The sequence below is a fragment of the Gossypium hirsutum genome, chromosome D08 (assembly GCF_007990345.1).
Source record: "Gossypium hirsutum isolate 1008001.06 chromosome D08, Gossypium_hirsutum_v2.1, whole genome shotgun sequence".
In the NCBI taxonomy this organism is placed as follows: Eukaryota; Viridiplantae; Streptophyta; class Magnoliopsida; order Malvales; family Malvaceae; genus Gossypium; species Gossypium hirsutum.
In genome coordinates, this window is record NC_053444.1 from 69,345,814 (window position 1) to 69,369,929 (window position 24,116).

General features: G+C 35.3%; 1 protein-coding gene and 1 pseudogene across 1 annotated transcript; one reads left to right on the plus strand and one right to left on the minus strand.

Moving 5' to 3' along the window:
* The first annotated feature begins 843 nt into the window (after positions 1–843).
* LOC121220027 (probable protein phosphatase 2C 59) lies at positions 844–5,126 on the plus strand (annotated as a pseudogene).
* Positions 5,127–7,774: 2,648 nt separating this feature from the next.
* LOC107940052 (DDB1- and CUL4-associated factor homolog 1) lies at positions 7,775–17,536 on the minus strand. The gene is given in 17 exon segments (XM_016873459.2): positions 7,775–8,581; positions 9,001–9,968; positions 9,971–10,599; positions 10,737–10,855; positions 11,518–11,628; positions 11,824–12,378; positions 12,590–12,772; positions 12,875–13,477; positions 13,592–14,015; positions 14,127–14,224; positions 14,333–14,848; positions 14,851–15,202; positions 15,326–15,504; positions 15,593–15,709; positions 15,926–16,010; positions 16,958–17,287; positions 17,370–17,536. Coding segments are annotated over 16 exon segments (5,964 nt in total). The 5' UTR covers positions 17,281–17,287; positions 17,370–17,536; the 3' UTR covers positions 7,775–7,879.
* Between the last annotated feature and the right edge of the window lie 6,580 nt (positions 17,537–24,116).

The following is a 24,116-nucleotide window of genomic DNA, read 5'->3' on the forward strand; positions in this document are numbered from 1 at the left end:
TTCCTCACCGGCGACGCCTGTGAACCAAACCCCTCTTCCACCCACCTTTTCAAAATATCAGTTTGTTTCTTTGATTTCCACTCCTTGTATTAACCATTTGTTTTGAATTTAGTAAAATTGTTTGTTTGAAATTAATTAATAATATTTTTTATTAAATATATACTAGCTTTAAGTAATAATAATACTAATCTTCTTTTCTTAAAAACAGTGGATAAGGTAAGAAAGTCTAATTTTTGTTGTTTGTTTTTTAAATTTGAGGTGGTTTTTCTTTCAGTTATTAAACCCTAAACAGAACCGAACATGAAAAGAAAGAATCAGCAGCAGCCTCTGGTTTTAGTTTTTATCTACTTATCTCTCTCTCTAAAACAGTCTCTTCTCCTTCGTCTTTTTCTCCCTCTTTAAAGGGCCTTTCATGCGCTGTGCTTTGCTTTTTCTGTTTCAATCTTCCTCACTCTTATTCTGGCCTTTCCCTTTCCTCTTCTTCATTGATTGAGTAACATTTTCTCCCCTATCCCATCTCTTATGTTATTTTTCTCGTATCTTTTCACTTTGACCACTAGTAAAATAATTTATTGATGTGCTATGTTCGCTTTCAAAACTATTTCTTTTTATTATTATTATTAATTATCTAATCATGTTTTTCAGGCTTTACTTAACATGATATGCATGATGTTGAGATCTTTAGATCTGTGCGTTTTAATTGGATCTGGAATTTTGTTTTCTTTGCGGTTAGATTGATCATTCCCTGAATTTTGAGACTGTCGGTTTCATCAGCGTGCAAATTACCGCTTTTCTTGTTTTCCGACTATCATCAGCTGAAATTTTCATTTTTCAAATACGGTTGTTTTTGTTATTTTATATTGACACTAGGGATAAGAGGTGGACAATTTGAAAGCTCTAGCAATAATATGGGCTATCTGAATTCTGTTTTGCAATCTTCAAGTCAGGTTCATGCTGAAGATGGACCAGTTTGTGGGGGAGGCCTTAGGTTACTCCCTTTTCTCTCTTTTTATCCTTCTTTGCTTAGATCTAGAATGTCTTTTCAATTCGAACTTTCCTTTTTGCTTTGCAAGTTACTGTATATTCATTTTTCCATATGGTCCAACATCATGTGTTTTGGTTTGCACGTCTTGCCTAACTTTTATGCATTTATTCTGAATTTTCTGTTAGTTATTTGCATGAATTGAAAATTTTGGTAATTATATGCTAGCTTCCCAATGAAAATTGAAACTTCTCCGTTAAGCTCTGGAATTGATGACATATATGTTTAATTCCCTTTTAGTCAAAGATCTCTGCTTACTAGTATAGTATATCTCAATTAGATAGGGCGTATGACTGGGGTTATTCTCACCAAGCAAAACTAAACAAAAGCAAAATAGAGGAACTGTTGAAAAATGAATTGTGCAATTACTGCATGCTTAACGTCCATAAAATTGGAAGATTAGGACTTAATATTCTTAAATTTGGAGCATCTTGATGTCTTAAATTGTGTGGATCTTTATCTTCAAATTATTTGTCACTGCTAATGTGGGAGAAACCTGAGGTGTGATCTTTAAGTTGTCATTTTTTGATGCATGCGATGTGATGAGTTCTCAATTGTCATCACTAGGAATAATCATCTTATGAGTAAGGAGTATGGCATTTTCTCGTGTGTTAGGTATTACACTTCGTAGGGCATATAATTCTTTTTCTTTCTGTTTTGCATTGGATCTTAATTTCTTGATACCGACAAGTCACTTATTCTGAATTTTTTGTTACTTATTTTTTAACTTTGAAAATACTTATTTTGTATGAATTTTGAAAATATCAATTAATAATATACTAGATCTCAGTGAAAATTAAACCCGTTAAGATTTGGACATCATGATATATCTATTTAATTGCCTTTTAGACAAAGATCCTGCTTATTGGATGGTTGCTTTAAGATAAACCTTGGAACACATCTCGATTAGATGGGGTGTGTGCTGGCAAATCATTATTACCGAGCAGTAGTATACAAAGGGAATATAGGTAAGGTAGACAAATGAATTTTTCCATTAATACATGCTTGACCTCCAAAAATTTGGAAGACATAACTTCTGAAATTTGGAGCATCTTGATGTGTTAAATTCTTGTGGATCTATATCTTTAAATGATTTGTCACTGCATAATGTGGGAGAAACCTGGGACGTAATCTTTAATTTGTCGTTCTTGATGCATGTGATGTGGTGCGTTCCCAATCATCACCATGGGAATAAAGCATTCTTTAGGAGTAAGGAGTAAAGGCATTTTAACCTGTTTCCAGTATTACACTTACTAGGACAACTATTATTTTGTTTTCTGTTTGTATAGGATCTGACTTTCTTGATCCCAAGAAGGCAAATTTTGGACATTTCTGGCTTTGCACTAAACTAGTTGCATCTCATGATTGGAAGTTTACTGCTTGGTTTACCACTTGTTTTAAGCCATCGACTCATAGAGATAAGAAGTTTAGATTTGTTAGATCTTCATTTGAAATGAACAAAGCTATAGAAATGCATGAAGGAATGTGAAGTGATGGTCGCACTTGAACTATCAGCTAAAAGTCACTTAAATTATGTTTCGCTTAAACTCAATGATATGATGACTCTTAAGTTTTCTAGTTTACATTTTTTCTTAATGATGGAATGATATGAAGGTTGTCTAATATCCAAGTGCCTCATGTTCTCCTGCAACAGTCAGAATGGGAAGTTCAGCTATGGCTATGCAAGCTCTCCAGGAAAAGGTCTTCAATGGAAGATTTTTATGAGACAAGGATTGATGGGGTTGATGGAGAGTTAGTTGGTCTTTTTGGAGTCTTCGATGGTATGTTTCACACTTATTCTGTTCTGACAAATGCATGAACATGTGCGAACTTAGTAGCTAAGTATTATGTATACTTCAATCAACCGCATACGGTAAATAGTTTTTGTAACATCTATGGTGGTTATTATTTTGTGTTAAGGAGTGTATGATTAACCATGTTTCCATCTGCTGTAGCCTTTTTTGACTTCAAATCTGTTTTCTATTTAAAATTAAGTGTTTTGTACCTTGATATAGCTCTAATCCCTCTGCTGAAGTAAATAAGGTTGCCAGACAAGTAAGAGTAGAATAAATACCTACTTATGATGATACACTGTAGTTTGAACTTAGAGAATGACTCTGAAACGATTCCATGTGGATTCTGGCATTTGTTATCTGTTCTACTATGCTAGCAGTATCCAAATCCATTTCTTAAGGCCTACTGTCTCAGGACTGGGTATTACTATGGTAAACCATAAGTTCTATGTTGCAGTTTATACCGATATATTCTGCTAGAAAGATTTCTTTTACCATTAAAAACTCATTTCTTTCGAGAAATGTAAAAACAATTCATTGCTGGCTAGTTATGCTTAGTTATAACCTGATCTTTACAAGCATTGTTCTTTTAGGTCATGGAGGTGCCCGGGCTGCTGAATATGTGAAGCAAAACCTTTTTAGTAATTTGATCAGGCATCCAAAGTTCATTTCTGACACCAAATCTGCAATAGGTTATTGGCATTATAACTGTATCATATAGCTGTCTTCTTTTCTAGCGAGTTGTTTATTCACCAATCTAACTTCACTTTTAATTGTTTCATTTACCCAGCTGATGCATATAGTCATACAGACTCTGATTTTTAAAATCAGAAAATAACCAGAATAGGGATGCTGGATCTACTGCTTCTACGGCTATACTCGTTGGTGATCGATTGCTAGTTGCAAATGTTGGGGATTCCCGTGCTGTTATCTGCAGAGGAGGCAATGGTAAGATCCTTTTTTTTTGGGTTTCCATTCCTATAATTTCAAGTCATCATGACAGCAAATATGAAATTGCCACTATGTGTTCTTATGTACCTGCTTCTTGACCCATCTTGCTGTAGGTGTGAATTTGTCAGTCCTTTTGAAATCTTTTAAATGATTATTTTATTACTAAAATGATAGTTGTAGATGACTTGTATATGATATCTCCTCTTACAGCTATTGCTGTGTCCGCGATCATAAGCCAGATCAAACTGATGAGCGTCAACGGATTGAGGATGCAGGAGGATTTGTCATGTGGGCTGGTGCGAGTTTACATCTAAAAATATCTCCTTCCCTCTTTCCCTTCTATCCTCTTAAATTTCTTCCTTTTTATTATGTCTGAAATTGTCTTCTTAGGAACTTGGAGAGTAGGAGGTGTCCTTGCTGTTTCTCGTGCATTTGGTGACCGGCTTTTGAAGCAATATGTTGTTGCTGATCCAGAAATTCAGGTCTCTTTCTTGAAATATGCTGAGTTCCTAAGATGCATTGCACAAATAGAACCCTATAATGCAGTAGCAGTGCTTGTTAGAGTTCTGCCTGATGTGTTTAAAACTCAATAGGATCCGTACTTTTGAAATGATTATATGAATATTACATTTTTATTGCTACTAGTATTTGTATTGATCTTTGAGCATTTTGTACTCTTATGTGTCTTTGGAGCTTGCAGGAGGAGAAGATTGACAGCTCTCTCGAGTTCCTTATTCTTGCAAGTGATGGACTGTGGGATGTTGTTTCAAATGAGGTATGAGACAAACAAATGTTTTCACGCAATCTTATTGGGATTGGGACAAATGAGCATAGTTAGCAAGCAACCATCCTCATAACTTGTGGTTGCTTTACCTTCCTCAGGAGGCTGTTGCAATGATAAAACCAATACAGGATCCTGAGCAGGCAGCTAAGCGGCTGATGCAAGAGGCGTGCCAGAGGGGTAGTGCAGATAATATAACTTGTGTTGTCGTGCGATTCATGGCCAATCAAGGGGGTACCTCGCGTAGTGTATCTGCATAAGCAGCATCCTTTCCTTTCCAAGCATTGTTTTAGGTTTGGAATGTGGGGGTGAAAGAAATAAAACTTAAATACTAATATAGCTAGTCATAAGGATATGGAAAAAGGAAGAACTGTATGAGGGCAGGTGTGCATTAACCATCTTTTCTTCAGCCTCTGGATTGAAATACAACGGTTGATGTGTAGATGTGAATTTGTAAAGTGTCTCAAAGGCGCAAGTCCTTTTGTGTATGTTGTACATGTAGTAACAAGTGTATTTTTCTCTCTTTTTACACTTTAATCACATGATTTATTTTATTTCACATATCACATAATTTATCTTACTTATTTCACATATCAAATTTCTATATATTTCACTTATATTATTTTATCAACATATTTTTTCAAGTTTAACAATTTAGTCCTTGTCAGAAATTTCATATTTTTCCATAATTTCACTTTTAAAATATTTTATGTATATTTCATCATCTCATAACACATTCATTAATCTTTAATCACAATTTTCTTATTAATATATTAAATTATTTTACACTTAAATTTTTGTATACTTTTCAATTTAGTCCCTATTGTCATTTAATTTATTTTTCACCATATAAGCAGTTTAATCAAATAATTCATTATAAAATCTTATAACAAATTTTCATACATATCACTTCTCTTGTTTCAATTATAAATTTCACTTAGTTTATAATTTAATCTTTAACATCATGAAAATTCATTATTTATTATAATTTCACCTTAACATCATTTTGTAATAAATTGATTACTTCATTTAAACTTTTTATCATAAATCTCAAATGTATATTTGTTTTATTGAAAACAACTTTTATGAATATTTTCAAAAAGTCTGTCAAATAACAGAAAATATTTTACATAAATTTATCCAAACAACAGAAAATATTAATTTTTTAAAAAAATAAGTCATTTTCTAGAAATCATTTTTCAGAACTATTTTCCAAAAAACAATCTAAGCCTAAGTCGTAAATTTTCTACAAAACGGTTCTAAGCTGAGCTTCCTCTTAGCTAACCTTTTGAACCAACCTTTATAACCGGCTAATCCGGTAAAGGAAAATAAAATGGAATTTATTTTATTTTTCTTCAATCTTTATGTGGGTACTTGAGTCTTTCTGCTGACCTAAATTTGGTTTTTAGATTCATTTTTGTAACATTTATTAAAATAGAATGATTGGTAACTAGATTTGGTTTTTGTCAAATTTAGGTTATTTTAGTAATATTATTGAAAGGTTGTCTCATATTTTTATATATTTACTTTTTAAAAATATTTTAGACACTTCTCATCATTCAACTCTATTTATGAAATTATATGCACAATGTATCAAAGATTTCCTTTTATTAAATTAGTAGACTAATGCATTAAAATAGAATAATGTATTTATTAGACTAATTAAAATTGTTAATATATTTAAATTTTGATTTTTCAAAAGTCATTTTAGAAAATTTGGAAAAAGTATTTACAATTTTATAAAGGTTTAAATATGATAAGGTACTATACTTATTTAAAATTTAAAATTGAGTCCTTGTAATGATTTAGAGGCATTGAACAATTTTATTTTTTATTTAAATTAATTTACAATATCACATGTGTTGGACATGAATTTATATGTTTATATTTTTAATTTTTAATAAGATTTTTTTATTTTATATAATTAATATAAGTAATCATTATTTAAAATATTAAAATATATAATATTCAAAAATAAAAATACTTAAATCATATTTAAGTAACCTAGCAATATTAAAAGGTATATTTGTATGATGTTTAAAAGATGAAGTACCCCAAACTTCTACTTTTTATTCTACAATCTTTATTTTTTATCTTTACAAACTTAATGTAAATAAATAAATTATATTATCAATTTATGATAATAATGTTATCCTTGTTTAAAAGATAGGTTTCGCACAGAAGATTATTGAAATTGACAGCTTGGACGTCATTCGGCTAATACAAAAACCAATGTCTAATATCCCTAGTTGCTCGTTGATTCATAAACAATGGAAAATTAAGGTTCAACGCCTTAATGGGAAAGGTAATAGAGCTGCAAATGCATTGGCTAAGCAAGTTTTTGGTTGGAAGATAATTTTCTACAACCATTTAATCATGTCATATCTCTTGTTCAAAAATATTTGTTCCATATTTTTGGAAGATAATAATGCCTCCTTGTGCAAATGGATTGATTTGCTTTATTTACCAAAAAAATAGAATATCTTTTTATGCCCTTAACGTCTATAGTTTTTGACAGTTTGATCCTTTATTTTTAAAAATACATAAAAGATTATTTAAAAATAAAATATTTTTATATTTTCAATAAAAATTCTAAAAGTTAAAAATCATGTATTTTCTTTAAAATCACTTAAATTCAAAAATAAAATAAAAAGTTCCATATTTAAGAAAAAATGGTATTTACCTTTTGCATGAAAATAAGATACTTCGAACTTCAGCTATATGCTCAATTGGTATTAAATTGGATTTTAATACGATTTTGAATTAAATTAAAATATTTGTTCAAATGTGAACTTCACCATATAAAACCACAGCTTTTCGCACTTCTTCTAACGGGCAACTGAACAAAAAATAATTAAAATATTTAATTTTAAAAAATTGACTAAATCGAAAAATCAATAGGTAAATGACCAAAATAAAAAGATACAATTTACCCCAAGAAAAACACAAATAGAGGGACACTGCTACGCTATCGAGCTAGCCGAATACAGCCAACTGAACCCAAAGTCTGAAGCCCAAAACAAGATTCTGCATAATGACTACAAACCGTCGCCCACAATAGGCAAACGAACTGCACCTTCGTTTCATGTTATGCCCTACGGTGTATTCTATTCTCGTTCGCAACATCAAAAAACAAATACCGTAGACGAAATAAAGATCATATCACCTGTTGTAACGGGTAACCCAAAGTAACAAAATTGCCAAAGAGAACAATAATAATAATAACCCTTGAGCAATAATAATTACAAACATTTTTGTTTTCCACTATCCTAGAAAGCATTATGACCAAGATTTTAGCCTATCAGGTCAAAATTAGAAACCAAAACCATTCCCCACAAAATCCTCTTCTTCACCACTGCTAAAAGATTCAACCAACTGGCTGTCATCATCATCATCCTCACCCTCAGTCACAATCTCCAATATCCCACCTCCACCATCAAAGTCTGCATCATCTGTGATAAAATCCCCATCATCATCATCATCATCAAGCCCACTCACACTATCATCGTCACTGCTCATTTCATCTGCGTCACTCTCACCATCCCCATTGAGATCTGGCCCAAGTATTGGATCTACATCAGCATCGTCGTCGTCGTCGTCATCCTCGTCCTCATCACTTTCTGCATCATCAGGATCAGAATCATCATCAGTCGGCCTTCGGCGACCAATTTCATAAACCCTGGCTGATGAAAACATCTCTTCTTGGTCATCCATTGTAATCAACCCAACAAAGGAATCAGTTGGTTCAGTTGCAAAGTCAAGAACACATCGATCCACTGGAATAGTTGCAATATCAGAGTAGTTAATGGCATCTAATGTGCGGAAAGCAGCAAATAAAGGATGTTTCACGCGACGGGTATTAACTGCTGACATCACATCTTCAAGATTTCTCCTCAGGATAGCATAAATTACATCCCCACGTGCATTGAAGGTTATTGCTGTTTGATCTAAAGAAGGTACACTTCGAAGTAGTCTGAACTTCCGCAAATCCCAAACCTCAGAATTTATGATAACCTGTTTAAAGGTAAATTATTAACCAAAGATTAAAGCCAGTATCTTTAAGACGTCTTCAATTAAACAGGCCATGCACACTAAACTAAAATGACATTTTGCATTGCAAAACAATGGAAAAAACGCACTTATCTTTGAGTCCACTAAAGAAAGCCTACAATAATGAGAAAGGATTAGAACTATCCAAACCAACTTGTGAAGTTTCAGTGCACAAGTTTCCATTTGCACTGTCCTCATTCAAAAAGACCACCCTAGGGAACCATCTAGATTAAAGACTTAAGACACCAGCTACAAAGAATTTGAATGATGTCTGATGAAAATGCTTTATATAATAAAGTGTATAAAGAGATGGCACCTGATAATACACACCACGTATAGAATACAAAAAGAAATGAACATGTGGTAGGATCAGAGGTCTTTACCTCATTCTCAGCAGGATGAAAACCACCACCACCATAATCTGTAAACTGATCAAAGCGATGAACCGGATCTGGAACCCGCCGGTCCCATAAAACACCATTCCAAAGCAGCATAGTATCAGATGGGCTAAAATGTATAAGAGAATATACATGACCTCGACCCGTAGAATTAGCTGATGCATCAGAAAGCTTCAATTCCAACTGATAGGTCTGGATATCATAAAGGAGAATCTCTCGCTGGGTAGAATCAGCAGATAGGGCAGCAAAACTGCTCCCAGAATTGCTGAACCTAGCAGCCTTGCAGCCTTCAAATGAATGCATAGCCCCACCTGAGAAAGAAGAGGCATCCCACAACCGCACATCCTGAGAGCTTGATGATAGAACCATTTGGGTCTCACCAGAAAAATATGACTGAACAAGAGTCACAGGAAGCTGGTGGCCTGTGCAGCTGTCCATTACATTATTGCTGTTAGAATAAAAAATTTTTAGCTCCCCAGCATGGCTGCCAACTGCAATATGGGAGGAGTCCCCCAGAAAACAGACACATGTCAACAAACTGCCAGCATCATCCCTGCAAGTTCTCCATGGCCTGAATCTACTGTAAACAAACTGACGATCTCTACGATTTCCATGGACTCCACCATAAACACTCCTGAACTCACGAGTACCAAGTCGGGAAGTGATGTTTGATGGCGCATCAAGGCTTCTCTTTGGCATAGGACAAACATGTGGATGCAAAAGAGAAAGTGGAGGAAGGGTTGTTATAGGAGCAGGGCACTGACGATGCTGATGCTTTAGATACTGAACAACTATAGTGTCTAGACTTAAACGTTCTGAGTTGCTGGGTTGGGGATCATTTAGAAGTCCAACTTGGGAAGGCGTCATCTGTCCCACATTAGAACTACCACATAGGTTGTCCTCTGACAAATCAATTAAGCTGCTTGGTGTTGCTCGAACATGCTGATCCCTTAAATAGAAGTTGGCGTCAATACAGCAGCATCAGCAAGCAGACAGTTTCTTCGAGTAGAATTGGGTGTCAGACAAACCGGAGACCTCGGTCCATGATCACCAGTGTTGAACCGCTTCCCTGATAATGTTGAACCAGTATCCTTTAACTCAGATAACTTTCTTTTCATAGGCAACACAAGAGGAGTCTTACAGTGCAATTCTGAATCAAGGTTACTTTTCATCATAGATTCAGTCTGAGTATCAGAAACACTTGATTTTGAACTGGCGAGTGTTTTTCTGACAGATGGAGGTTGGGAATCTTGAGAATAGAAGTGATTTTTTGGTTGTAATCCAAAAGTGGGAGAGAAAACAAGTGATTTCTTCTTTAAAGATGAAGTTGAATCACACTTCATATTAATATCCTCATCTCGGATAGCAATCTTGGATCTGCTGGAGAGAAATCCACCAGAGGTACGACCTGAGGGCCACTGGAGTTGTGTTGAAGGAGCATCTTGCACAGAGGCTTGGTGGGCAAGAGATGCAGGGGCAGCCAAGGATGGCAAAGGTGTCAATTGAGCTTCTTTCAGAAGTGAAGCAGCAGTTTCAGCAAGACCAGATGCCTGAAGATGTTCATGTATGAGAAGCAAAAGCTCCCTGCAGTTTGATGACCATAAGCATACAGCAGAACAATCGAACAGCATTTATAAGGATCAAAAAAAATGAAGTAATGGAATGGGAAGACCGTAAGAGTAAACTAGACGATCATCCATTAATATCACAGCAACAAATACCTGGAATGGTAAGTAATAGGAGTCGCAGCAGCAATAGCAGCTCTCTCTATGCGTCTCAATGTAGGTGTAGCAGCATCTGTAGCAGCCAACGTACTAGCACGCCCAGAATTTGTAACAATCTAAAACATCATATACAAATGCTGAGAATTAGTCTCTTATAATATTAAAGCAAAATCTGTTCACCAAAAATTGTTTTAATAATTGAGACTCTAGGCTTGAAGTTATGCATGTATGTCAGAGAGAATAAAAATACATAATATAACCTTTTCAGTTCAGTGAAACTAATATCAAATTTAAAAAAAAAAAACATATATGCACACCAAGTATCAAAGAATCAGAAGATCCTACGACAGAAGGCAAGTTAATCTGAAATAAATTCTAATAGGTAGAATACAATGTTAAATTCTGCCACTTAAGGAATCGTGGCTCAATATTTTTGTCCCTAAGCCATATGATGATCGCCAGTTCTATGCAAATTACTTCTTCATTGGATATTTGAGGAGTCATCACAAGATGAATAATGATACATCAAAGACTAATGCATCAAGCATAAGTTAATGATAAAGAAGTTTTAATCTCCTATTGAAGTAAACCAGGTTGTAAACCAGCAACTCTGTACCACTACTGTTTACAGAAATCAGGCCAGAAGATGATAAGAACAGCTTTTAAAATATGCTATTCTAATCATCTAGGCAACGGGCATGACATTGCAGTAGAAGAAAATACCCTTTAACAAATTGCAAAATGCAACCAGTCTCAAGTAGCAGGTAAGGATACTTACAGCAATTAGCTCAATTGCCACCTGAGCAAGTTCAGATTGCCACCTGCCTTGGTCAGTTCCAGGTGTCAGGCCACCTGAATCTCGAATCAGTTCTGATAGCTTCTTGCCAACCTAGAACAATGATGAGTTGAAACCAGTAGCATTAACCAGTGTATCACCATACCAAATAGATCATAACATCTTTTTTCAAGGTAAGCAACTGGAAGGGAGTGAAGCAATGAACTTTTGAATGCAGAGAAGTACAGCAAAAGATGAAAAAGTATACTGAAGCTAAATCAAATAGAATGTGGTAACAATCATCTTTACCTGAAGCTTGGTCAATATATGTGCAATTGTCTCATCTCTAGCTAAACCAAGCAAGACTCGGCATGCAAGGGCCCGAAGGCAATCCAAAGCAGCAGGAGGTGAATATATACGGGGTTGGAGGAGATGCAGTAGAACCTTTATGCCATTATTGGCACGGACAACCTCTCTTGCTTGACGATATCCTTGTTCTAATTGTGCAGCAAGGCCAGCACAACCTGCTCCGGCACCTAAAGATATTCTACGATCTCCAACCAAACCAGATGCAGCAGCAGAAACAGATGTTTGAGCAATACTGCTGGTGGATTGAGTGCCTGCTGCAGTGCCTCTATCTACCAAATTCAACTCTCCACTTCGTTCCCTCATCTCACTCTGATTAGGCAGGAAAACAGCTCGATCCAAAATATTACGTTCTGCATTTCTAGTTTCCACAGCAGGAGCATTTGTGGTTTGACCAGAAGCAAACTGCTGACCTTGAGCTAGTAATGATGGTTTATTGCTGATTGAAGGTGGAGGACAAACTAGGTTAATTAACACATTAAGAGCTGGCTGTATAATCTGCAAGTACACAATAAAATGGAGGTGAATGCTAGTAATTAAACCAGTAAAAACACAAATCAATATCTGCTTTCAGTGTCTGAAAATAGCAACTATACTTCCAAAGCCATAACACAATATCACAAAAAGGGCTTCATGTAAAAACTAGCATTATTTGCTAGACCAAGAATAACAATAAGAACAACATTACAATATCACAGCATATGCGCACCTCAGGGTCCACGAGACTACTAGCACTATTTGCTGCATCCAAAATAACTGCTATACCAGCACGATTATTGCTCAAAGTGGCATTTACAATCATCTTGCGGCTTATAGGCACCAAAGTAACAATGTGCAGAACACCTAATGCATACTGTAACAAGTCATGTAGGTAACGCTCAACAGGTGGAGCCTACAAAGATGACAAGAGGAATAAATATCCAATTGATGAGGCAGAAAATGACAAAACCAAAGGGCAAGAAGGGGCAGGCTGAGGTAGAAGTACACAGGATACCTGACACAATTCCAACATGGTAATATGTCCATTACATCCTAAGAACTTCTCGACAGCAGGCCACCGAGTCCTCACAAAAGCAGGACCCAGCTTCCGGTCCTTCTGCAACTGCAGAAACACAGCATCCATAGCCTCATTACTAATATCAAGTGGCTTGTATGCTGCTCTGGTGCTTGGAATACTCCGCACCCCACTCCGGTTACTTTTATTTGGGCGTATGGAATCCACAAGCAGAAGAAGATGAGCTCTGAAGTATTGCCGCAAAGCAACACATGCATGATAAGCTATCTGCTTTTCTGAGGAAGTCAGTACCTCTGACGGTGATCTCTCATTTCGAAATGATGTTGTTCCAGACAAGCCTAATGAGCCAGAATTTGCCCCAGATCTTACCGAGGCAGCATCATTTAAAAGGCCCAATAATTTCTGCAAGCCATCTTGAGCATCAAAAGCATCAAGCACCGCTCTGAAGACAAATGCAGCAGCAAAAAATAGTGCTGCATTTTTCCTAACTTGATCCTGCGGACATTCAAGAAGTTGGATAGCTAGCTCAACCACTTGGTGAACAACATCAGAAGGAAGTGCACAGACACGTTCCATTATTCCCTAGAGGAACATTAAGAAAAGAACATGTTAGTGGTCCCTTACATTGTAATGTATACTCAACTGATATCTAAATAAGATGTCATAAATTGCAAAATTCAAGTTTACATGTACTACCTGTAGGGAACCTATGGTAAATAAGCAAGAAGAAAGACCAAAACAATTTTGAGCCACTCTTGGAACAGCGAGCAGTTTTTGCATGCCACCCCGATCAACAAACAATGCAGCAAACTTCCGATGGGCTGCTAAAGCGCAAATTAGCTTCATCACATCAGGTAAGAGAGAAGTAGCCTTTGATGCTTCTTCAATCTTGGAACTTCGTTGCAACAGGGCTAGACAGACATCTACGCCCTTTTCATGCAATACAGGCCCGAGGACTTCAACATATTCACCTAAAGTCTCAAGGCACTGAATACAGTATCTTTCTTTCAACTGTGAAAGTACCTCAACATTGGGAATAAAATACTCCTCAACATCCTCGTTTCCTTCTGTTTCTGCAGCACTTTTATTTATTGGATCAGAACCTGTGCTAGTGGAGTCCCTGTGAACAAATGAGGAGCATTACCAATTGCACTAAACAATGAAAACCAAAATGTAGCAACCAAATTGCAAGTATTATGATCTGCGAAGTCTGTCCATGAGAAACACCCACCTTGAGACTTCAATGGCATTAGCAGCATCAACAACTGTAGCTGCTGCTTTGGATGCAGCCAATAATGCAGCTTCTTCATTGTTAGTAGTTTTGAACTCCTGAGGATAAAAGTAATTGATGATAAATCTCTAAAGCAAAGCCAAAGAAATTGTTTTGAGGGGGGAAGGGAAAAATAAAAAGAGCAGAATCATGAGATCAGCTCGTACCTCTAAAGCAGCACACTTGACAACTTCAGCTGCAGCTTCACCAGCTGCTTTGATGGCTTCAACAGGTGCACTTGCTGCCATAGCTTCAGCTTCAGCAGCTCTAACCGCTTTTTTAACCAGATCAGAGAAATCTTTACTTCCAACTTTGCATCCTTGAAAGCATTCATCATTGTCCTCTCTTTCCACTACCAGATTATCAGCATTAGTCTTTCCCACAAACTTCTTTGCCTCCAGCACCTTTCTTGCATCTAAATGCTTAGACAAATTTCTGTCTCTCATGCTATGTTGCAGTCCAGAACGACTTCCAGAGCCTGGTGAGGTTAGTGATTGTTCATTCTCCATGACCCCTTCAGAAGTCCTTCCCTTACCCTTTGACCTTGCAGAACCACGGTTTATCCTGCGCCTGGAGGATTCATCTCTCCCATTTTCATCAACTTCACCATATCTCAATTTTCCATCACGAATATCTCGAATATGCCATCTTTCCTCACTATCAGCATCCACATCATGCATGTAAACCCCCCTCCCACCCCATCAGATAGTTGTCTGTCACCAACCCAACACTCCTCTCCACATGATTGCCGACTAGTGCTTCGTTCTTGATCCCGTTCAGGACAATGGTCATCTAATGGTTTCTCATCTATTAGTCTGGGATCACCTATATGAGTTGTCTCTAGAACCTGCCGCACCCTGCCTCGACCTTCATCTCTACTTCTGAAAGAAGCAGCACCAGATAGACTCTTGCTTTCAGATAAATGGAAGGCATCATTTTGACAAGCAGTACTCTCCCCAAGGACTCGTACACGAAGATAGCGCATAAGCTTAGCAGACAATCCAGAAGTCAAGACATCTTCCACCACTTGACCACCACTGCAACATTCAATAAAGCTAAGAATGACCCGAAGGAGAAAACAAGAATAATAGATGAATTACAACATCAGCCACATAAGAACAGGAAAAACGAGAAACAGAAACATCAAGATAGAAGCAGACCCTGCCAAACACACAGCAAGAAGTCCAGTGGAATAGGTTTTCAAAATTTCAGCATCCGAGGCTTCATTTCTTGGCAAGTCATGCTTGCAGTTGTGATCTTCAATAGAAAATCTAGGAGTCTCATTCATTACCCAAGCTTTGATGTTCTCCAAAACTGGTTCTTCAAAAACATGAGGATACTGTGACCCATTTACAGATTCATCAAGTCAGAAAATATCCTATAAATTGAGACAAGAGAAGTTAAATACATATGAAAAAAAATCTCACAATCCAAGTGACAGAACAACTTAGAAGAAGTCTAGCAGCCGCTGCCTGGACAGAGGTTGAATATCTACTCTCAGAAAGAAACTTCGATGATATCAAATCAAAAAATTCATCATTTTCCTGAGAGCAAAGGGAAATGCTCGAAGTAAGAACTTTTCTCAGAAACACAATAATGTTCTAAAAAATCAAACCATATCTAGTCTGCATAACATAAAATGAAATAAGATAAAAAAATAGAAAGCTGAATGAAATGACAAAAATAGAATTACTGTAATCATAAGAATAACAAACTTATGTAGCAGTGTAAACAAAAGGAAATGAAGAAGAGTTCATTACCCTGACTAAGTTCCCCAGTTGTCCAACATTATGAGAGGCACGACCATTGCTGGAAGAAGGACCATTCTCTTCAAGGCATCTAAAACTAAATACAAAGAGAATTCAAAACATTTGTACACCATGCAGGAATCAAGATGAATACCCAAATGAAAATAAAAAATTACTAGAACTAGATAGTTTAAAAATAAAAGCAATAGATCATCCTTCATACCGGCTTAACCTAAAAAGGTACCTTGGATTAGCTCAGCAATAACATGAAACATTAAAAACATTAAAATAACAAGGAATTAAACATGAAACCTGAAACGCATGAAAATACAAAACAACATAAAACTAACCAAATTACTCCTAATTTAACCAAATTACCTATGGCCGCATGCAATAAAATGGTAAAATGAGTATAGGATAAATCTCTTCAGAGGAGTTACCAATAGGACATTACTGATCATCCATGCATTTACATGTCAACCTCCCCAACTTTTCTTTTTGAAAGTACAAAAGTTCCAATACAGTCAATGTATTACAAGAACAGAACTAAATAACTAACTCAACAACTATAACTAACAAACTAACCAGAGTAAAAGAACCCACACATGTACATAAGGTGGGACTCGAACATGGGACCTCAAAGTTCCAAGGACCTTGCTCAATTTGAGCCAAGGCCTCATTGTATGCAGTTTGTTATGGCTCATTTTTGGACCACGGTAAAATCTTCAGACTTGTTTAGTTTCTAAGGAAACGGTATTGGAATTTTTCAGGTTTTCGAACTCTAAACTATACGTTCAATAAGTCTTAGTAAGTAATTGTTATCATAACCAAGCATTGGACGTAATGATAGGGGTACGAAACATCAAGTATGGGGATTACGTACAAATAGAAGTATACTAGTATTAAATTTTCCATCAAAAAGAAGAGTATTAAATTAAACTGTACAAGCATTTACTTATCATGGCTGTTTAGTAGAAATAAACTGATAAGAGGAAAACCACTTAGTAAAGAAAAATACAGACTAAAGAGAGAGAGGACGCGTACAGAGACTCCTGAGTTTCGAGAAGGGAGGCGAGAGCATGGAGCACGGTAGGATTAGGGTTATCAGGAGAAGAAGTGATCTTTTCCATGAGAGCCTGCGCTTTTGCCATCAATTCCTCGTCTTCCTTCCTACCTTCTTCTTCTTCTTCCTCCTCCTCCTCTTCGTCGTCCTCCTCTTCTTCTGCTTCTTCTTCGTCGTGATGTTGCTGCTCTATTTCTGCAGGTTGCTGCTCTTCCGTTTGATTCTGGTCCTCATTTTGATTGGGATTGGGATGAGAATTAGGATTGCGATTGGGCGGTTGCCCTTGGTTCGACATATCATCCATGTCTGAGCTGCAAGAAAAGAAACAGTATATGCTACGCTACTAATGAAATACTATGATGAAAATCAAAGGTCAAAGCAAAGCAAAAATACTAAAGGTGATGATAGGTCCGACGGTGTACAGAGTAAAGAGAAGGGTTGTTTCCCTCGCACGAGTCGCAAACGGAATCTGGAAAAACTCGACTCTCTCTATTTTCCGCTTTTATAAGCAGCAAAGGAGGGAGATAGGGAAAAGGGCAAAGGGATCCGAAGCTTCCTGATTATACCCGACCCCCAACCCACTCCTGTTCTGGCCTGGATCCGGTTCTTTTCTATTTATTTTCAATATATTATTAAAAGGCTTAATGTAATATTTGTTATGATTTTTTTTTAAATTTGATACCTAATTTATTTTCATTTTAGTATTTAAACTTGACACTTCTTTTTGCTAATTTGTATCTAATTTTTTTTTTCTAATTTAGTACTTGAGCTTGACATTTTTGTAACACTCCTCACCCATTTCGTTAGTTGGTACAAACGAGAGATGCTATAAAAACATATGCAAGTCAAAATTCTTAAAATCATTGAAGAGCTGTAATTTAAAAATATATTTTTTTGTAAAATCATTAAATCAAGTTTTAACTGTTTGACTAGTTTTAGAAATAATTTAAAATCACTTAAAAATGATTCGAGTGGGTCGGGGTTTTCGTAATTCATTTTGGGCCTAGGGAAGCCAAAAAAGCTCAAAATAGTATAAGATTATTCAATAAGAAATTACATTAAATTTTAAATTTTAAATTATTTTTATAAAATCTTAGAATGTAGGTAGATTCAATTTTAGGACTTTAAAACCATGTTGAAAACATTTAAAAATTGGTTTTTGGGAGTTCGAAGATATACAAGACCAAAATAGACCTTAGAAGGTTAAAAGGGTTAAAAATAGTACAGGGACCTGGTTAGACACTATGGTATCAATATAAGTCTCCAATTGTATCGATACAATTGTAGATTTTTTTCAATTCTGACTTACTTGTTTCAATACTTTAAGGCCATAATATCGATACAACTATGTCATGGGTCAAAAATTGTCCTGAAATTTGGAATTAAAGGACTCAAAAAACAAGTTTTAAACACCAGAATCAACTACCGAAACACCTCCAAACACTGCATATATAAATCATGTTTCATTCATGTTTCAGAAACATCATGAGAAACAAGTTTAAATGCTACTAAAGCATGAGTTTAATGAAGAACAACCTAGTTAGGACATCAAATACAATAAGCTTAATATGACCATTAAGGCCTCTAACATATTATCTCAACAATTAGCTACTTTAAATACTAAGGGCCAGTTTAACATTGCTTCTAAGAAGCACTTTTGGGACAAAAAGCACTTTTGTGATAAAAGCATTGCTAAACAAGATGCTTTTGAGACAAAAAATGATTTTCAAAAGCACCTTTTTAGCTAAAAGTAGAAGCAAAAAAATTTAGTTTTTTCTCAAAAGTGCTTTTTATCCCAAAAGCACTTATTAGAAGCAATGCTAAACTAAGCTTAAGTAACAAAAAAACTCAACATGATCACACAAAATGACATCCTAAAAACATGCCACAAAACACAAATAGATTGAGTTCATACTCTTGATAGTTTGTTGATAGTGTGATGCTTCCAAGTCAACATAACTTCGCGAATCCGAGAATATACATCTACATGCAAGGAACAATAGTGCATAAACATCAAATACTTAGTAAGTTCTAAAACACCTCTAACCCGTCTCTGTCGCCGGATTAGGGTTACAGAGCATTACTATACAAAACAGAACCTTTAACTTCAAAACTGAACAAAAAATCAACTTACGTACAATTTCTAATAAAGTCATTACAATCATAGCAAACATACACATTTGGACCTTAAATCGAGCATTCGGGGCCATAAAAACAATTCAGAAGCAATTGGAGATCAATTTGAATAAATCAGAAGATTTTGGGAAAAACATGAAAAATTAGAAAAACATGGGTCACATAGCCGTGTGACATAGCCTAAACCGTGTGGACATTCGAAGTAGGGACACATGGTCGTGTCCCAACTCATGTGTGTATTTGCAATAGGGTCACACGGCCGTGTTGCAGGCCATGTACTAGGTCGTGTTGTAGACTGTGTCTCAGACCGTGTGAAACTTGCACCTAAAATATAAATGACATACGGCCGTGTTAAGTGACCATGCGTGGCACACAGCCTAGTGACAGCTCGTGTCCTAGGCCGTGTGCTCAAAAATTTTCCCCTAAAACAAGTCATTTTCAAAGTAAATCTTGCACGTCAATGAACACCATTTGTACATACATTCATAGGATCAAAACACTCACTAGACACACTCAAATATACCAAATCATTCAATTTGTAAGTTCTAACCAATGTACCAACAATAGCTACCACAATCATAATCAACCTTGTTTTATTTCAACATTTCAAAATCAACCATTTAACACATTTCTAACATACCAAATAACCATATTTTTCATAACATTAACCCAAAGTCATTTTCTTTCAAGAGGCATGAATAAAGTGACCAAAATACACATCTCATTTTATCTAATTGCCTATCCAATGTACCCTTATTGGTACCACAATTTAAACGTCCAAATAAATTTATAATCAATATTTACATGACCTTATCAATGTCTCTATTTCATCACATATGTTTACCATATATCAAGCTAATCACTAAAGGTATTTAACTAGTAACCAAAAGCACATCAAGTTTCAAACATACACCAAAGATACTAAACATTTATAACCACAAAGCTTACTTAAACTAACTTATAAACAACATCATCATAAACAAAGTAACTTAGGGGCTCCTAGTTTATGCCATTTATAACTCGACATCAATATATATCCAAATCTTCTACGGAGATAAATGATGGATAGTGTGAATGTACTTCGACTTGATTCCAACTGTTTGAGCTTTCTGACAATTTACAAGACAAGGAAAAATAACTACGTAAGCAACCAGTGCTTAGTAAGCTCATATAAAGGAAACGTAACTTACCGAACATAAATGATTAAACCATTAAAACACTGCTCATTTTAAAATTATGCATACTTTTCCTTCCAATTCACAACACACCGCACCACAAGTTTAGTAGGTGTATTAAAGAGCATATCTAACCAATTAAACATGAAACATATCAATATGAAGTTCAATACATAATTTATCAATCTATTACTCAATTTGTTCCCTTTTCATTTCATATTCATATACCAACATTTTCCATTTCATGTTTCCATAACACGGCTCTTTTCGTATACGCATCCATTCATTAAAACTTAAATCATTCGTTGAATCAAATAAAATAACATTGAATACTTGGAAAATACTCATATAACAATTTAATTCCTTAAACACCCACAACATCACGAGTTAACATTTTTACAGATATATGAACATATAATCACACCAAGGAATTAACATTCATTATCAAACTATAGTAGTCAAACGTTTAACTCATATTCATACTTACGATACATATCTCACCAAAAACGTGTTACCTGAATAGCAAATGATCAGAAGGCGCAATGGTGTCTTTCAACCATGGTCTTATTTATTATTGACTTGATGTTATAATGTCTTTCAACCATGGTCTTATTCATTTTCTGTCGTGTTGCCATTGTATCTTTCAACTATGGTCTTATTCATTTTTTGTTGTGTTTCTATTGTGTCTTTTAACCATGGTCTTATTCATTTTTCGTCGTGTTTCATAATGTCTTTCAACTATGTTCATATTCATTTTCCACCGAGTTGCCATAATATCATTCAATTATGGTTTTATTCGTTTGATTCGTAATGCCATAACGTTTTTCAACCATGGTCTTACTCGTTTCTGGTATGGTGCCATAGTGTCTTACAACATCAAGTAGATTAGTAATTATTTTTTATAATTGGCTTAATAGCAGTTTTTATCAAACTATAATCCCTTGGGTACGATGATCTGCCGTAATTTGGTGTAGCATATTAAACTAGTTTTTGCACTTAAGAAGCTTGAATGCAAGCATTTTCGTTACATTTTAGTTAAGTTTCTTTAGTTTTACTTATATATAATAAAATGTGCGAAATGAGTGTTTTATTGACCTTAAGGGTCGAATAAGGCCTAAGGAAGAGCTAACATACTTCGTGAGTGTGCAAGAGACCATTAGAAGGCATTTTAGGCAGATACTAGACGTTATGCCACAATATGGAGGTCAAAATAGAGAAAGTATGAAACTGGTTTCGATGTCGCAACACTAATTAAGGATGTCGCGACAGACCCCTGAAGACATCCCAAGGAGGACTATATTGACTTCTATGTCATGACACAGGTCCTGTTGTGTCGCGACATCGACTCTGAGATGAAAAATAAATATGAAGTAAGGGTGTTTTGGTCTGCACAATTGAAATTAAAGCTCAGAAACGTCAGCTAACCTAGGGTTAAGGACGATGGTCACTTGAAGGCTATAAATAGGCTCATTTGTCACATGTTATGTGGAGCATTCCATTAGCTTAGATTCTCTCTTTAGATTTAGTTTTGTTTTCTTTATTTCTTAGGTCTTTTTTAGAGTTTAGTTTATTTGTACTTTGTTTTCCTTCAAGAGATCTGATTTGTGAAGACGATCAACTTCTTTGGATTCGTTTTATTCTTTATATAGATTAAACTTTTCTTAAACCCTTTACTTCAATTCATACACCATGATTAATAATCTCATCTATTACATGTTGTTTATGAAAGCCATGAGGAACTAATCCTTCTATAGGGGATTAGCGAATGGAAGCATGATCTCTTAACTGTTTTGTGGGGTTAATCAATGGATCAACTGTTTGGAAAAGGAAGAGCGTGAAACAAACCTTAGGCTTGACAACTCTGGAAAGTCGTCAAGGTGGGAATTAACCCAAAATTGGCATTACCCGTCCATGAACACATTTACCCAAGCCAATCTGGACTGTGAGGTCGGAAGATAAATAGTTCTTGATGACTCGTTATGTTAATGGAAGATCAGAAGATCCTACTAGGGTAGCGACTAGTTGATTGACGAGGAACCCGAGACGATAGTTGATTGGGATTGCCGAAGTGAGCTAATCACCCATCTTCAAATTTGATTCCCTTTATTTTTCTATCTTTTGAAATTTAGTTCTTTGATGTTATTTTATTAGTTTAAAAACCCTAAAAATATCTCTTATTTTACTTCCGTACTATAACTAAATTAAAGTACTAATTAGATCTTTTAGCATTTAGGTTAGAATTAATCTAGTGCTCACTCTATTAGGTACAATCCTCGGAGTACTCACCTACTCCGTTGTAACTATATTACAGCTCGACCCGTATACTTGTGGATCCTTCCTCATAACTATTTATTTTTGTGTAGTATTCACACTCCGGACGTTAGTACGTCCAGAGGCGGTAATACGATCCTCAGAATACTTACCAAGTGTTTTATCATAAACAAACTGTATTACAACCTGACTCGTATACTTGTAGACACTGCCTCAATTCCATATATTTTGTAGCAATATACACACTTTCGACATTGATACATCAAAAGGCGATTAACGACTGTCTTCCCGTGCTGTCTTGTTGGAATAAACTCTAACATGCTAACATATTAGATTATTATAGGTTTAGTGGTAGCCTCAATAATAGATATGTATCTACAATGTATATGTGTGTGTGATGCAGTTGTAAACCAACTAAAATCTAACTAAAGCAAGTGCACCTATTAGTTAATCGTATAGCTACAGTGAGTAAAGATATTATTCCCACAAGGACTAAAAGTACTAGTAATTACCATCTTTCTAATATTTAACCGTTAAATTCTTGTGATTGATTAAATTAAAATTAACAAAGCTAATTAACTATGAATGCGATGAAGAACAAATCAGGAAAATAATAGAATAAAAAATCAAGAAGCGAAACAACACCCAAGAAAAATTCACCTAGACTTCATTTGCCACTATCAATCTAAATTACGCAATTTCTTCACTTAGTATCTTGATCTGTAGAAACCCCTATTGTCACATTAATTTGATCTATGGATTCCTCTATTAGATTTGACTCTAATCTGGTAGATTTATGTCATTCTATTTCTATAATTGCATGCAACTCCACTCAATTACGCATGATTTACTCTTAAACACATTCTTTTCCTTCTGTGATTTATGTACATCAAACATAGATCAATAGTTTAGAAATATCCAACCAAGAATTAATCACACATAATTGAGAATAAGATCTAAGTATTTATTCTGAAAAATATAAATCAAAAGAAAAAAATTCATCATAAGGTTCATCTCCCTAGGTTTTTAGAAAATTTGTTCATGCTTGTAAATTAAAACATCCAAAATACAGTATAACCACAAGAAACAAAGATATTCATAATAATCTCCAAAGAAATCAAAAGAGAATCTTCAATCTCGATGGAAATCTACTTCAGAGTTGGCTTCAATGATTTTTTTGAGTTGTTTTATTAAGTATTCTATTATGACTCTCTCATATCTTCTTATTTTTGTTATATATAGGTCTCAGAATGCCCAAAAAACCTAAAAATCACGTTTTTCCGTAATTTTAGAGTGTAAATTCGTGAAATCAACACGGCCTGCCACATGGTCGTGTGGCAGCCCGTGTGGTTCACACGACCATGTGTCCAGTCCGTGTGGAATGGTGCAGCCCATGTGGCTTCTGTTAACTTACTCCGATATTTCAATTTTCGCTCCTTTTGCTCTCTAATGTTCTCCTAATTATAAAAATATAAATTTAAAGGATTAGAAGCATAAAATTCACCATTAACATTGAATAATCACCCAAAAACATATTAAGAATGAGATTAAAAAAATA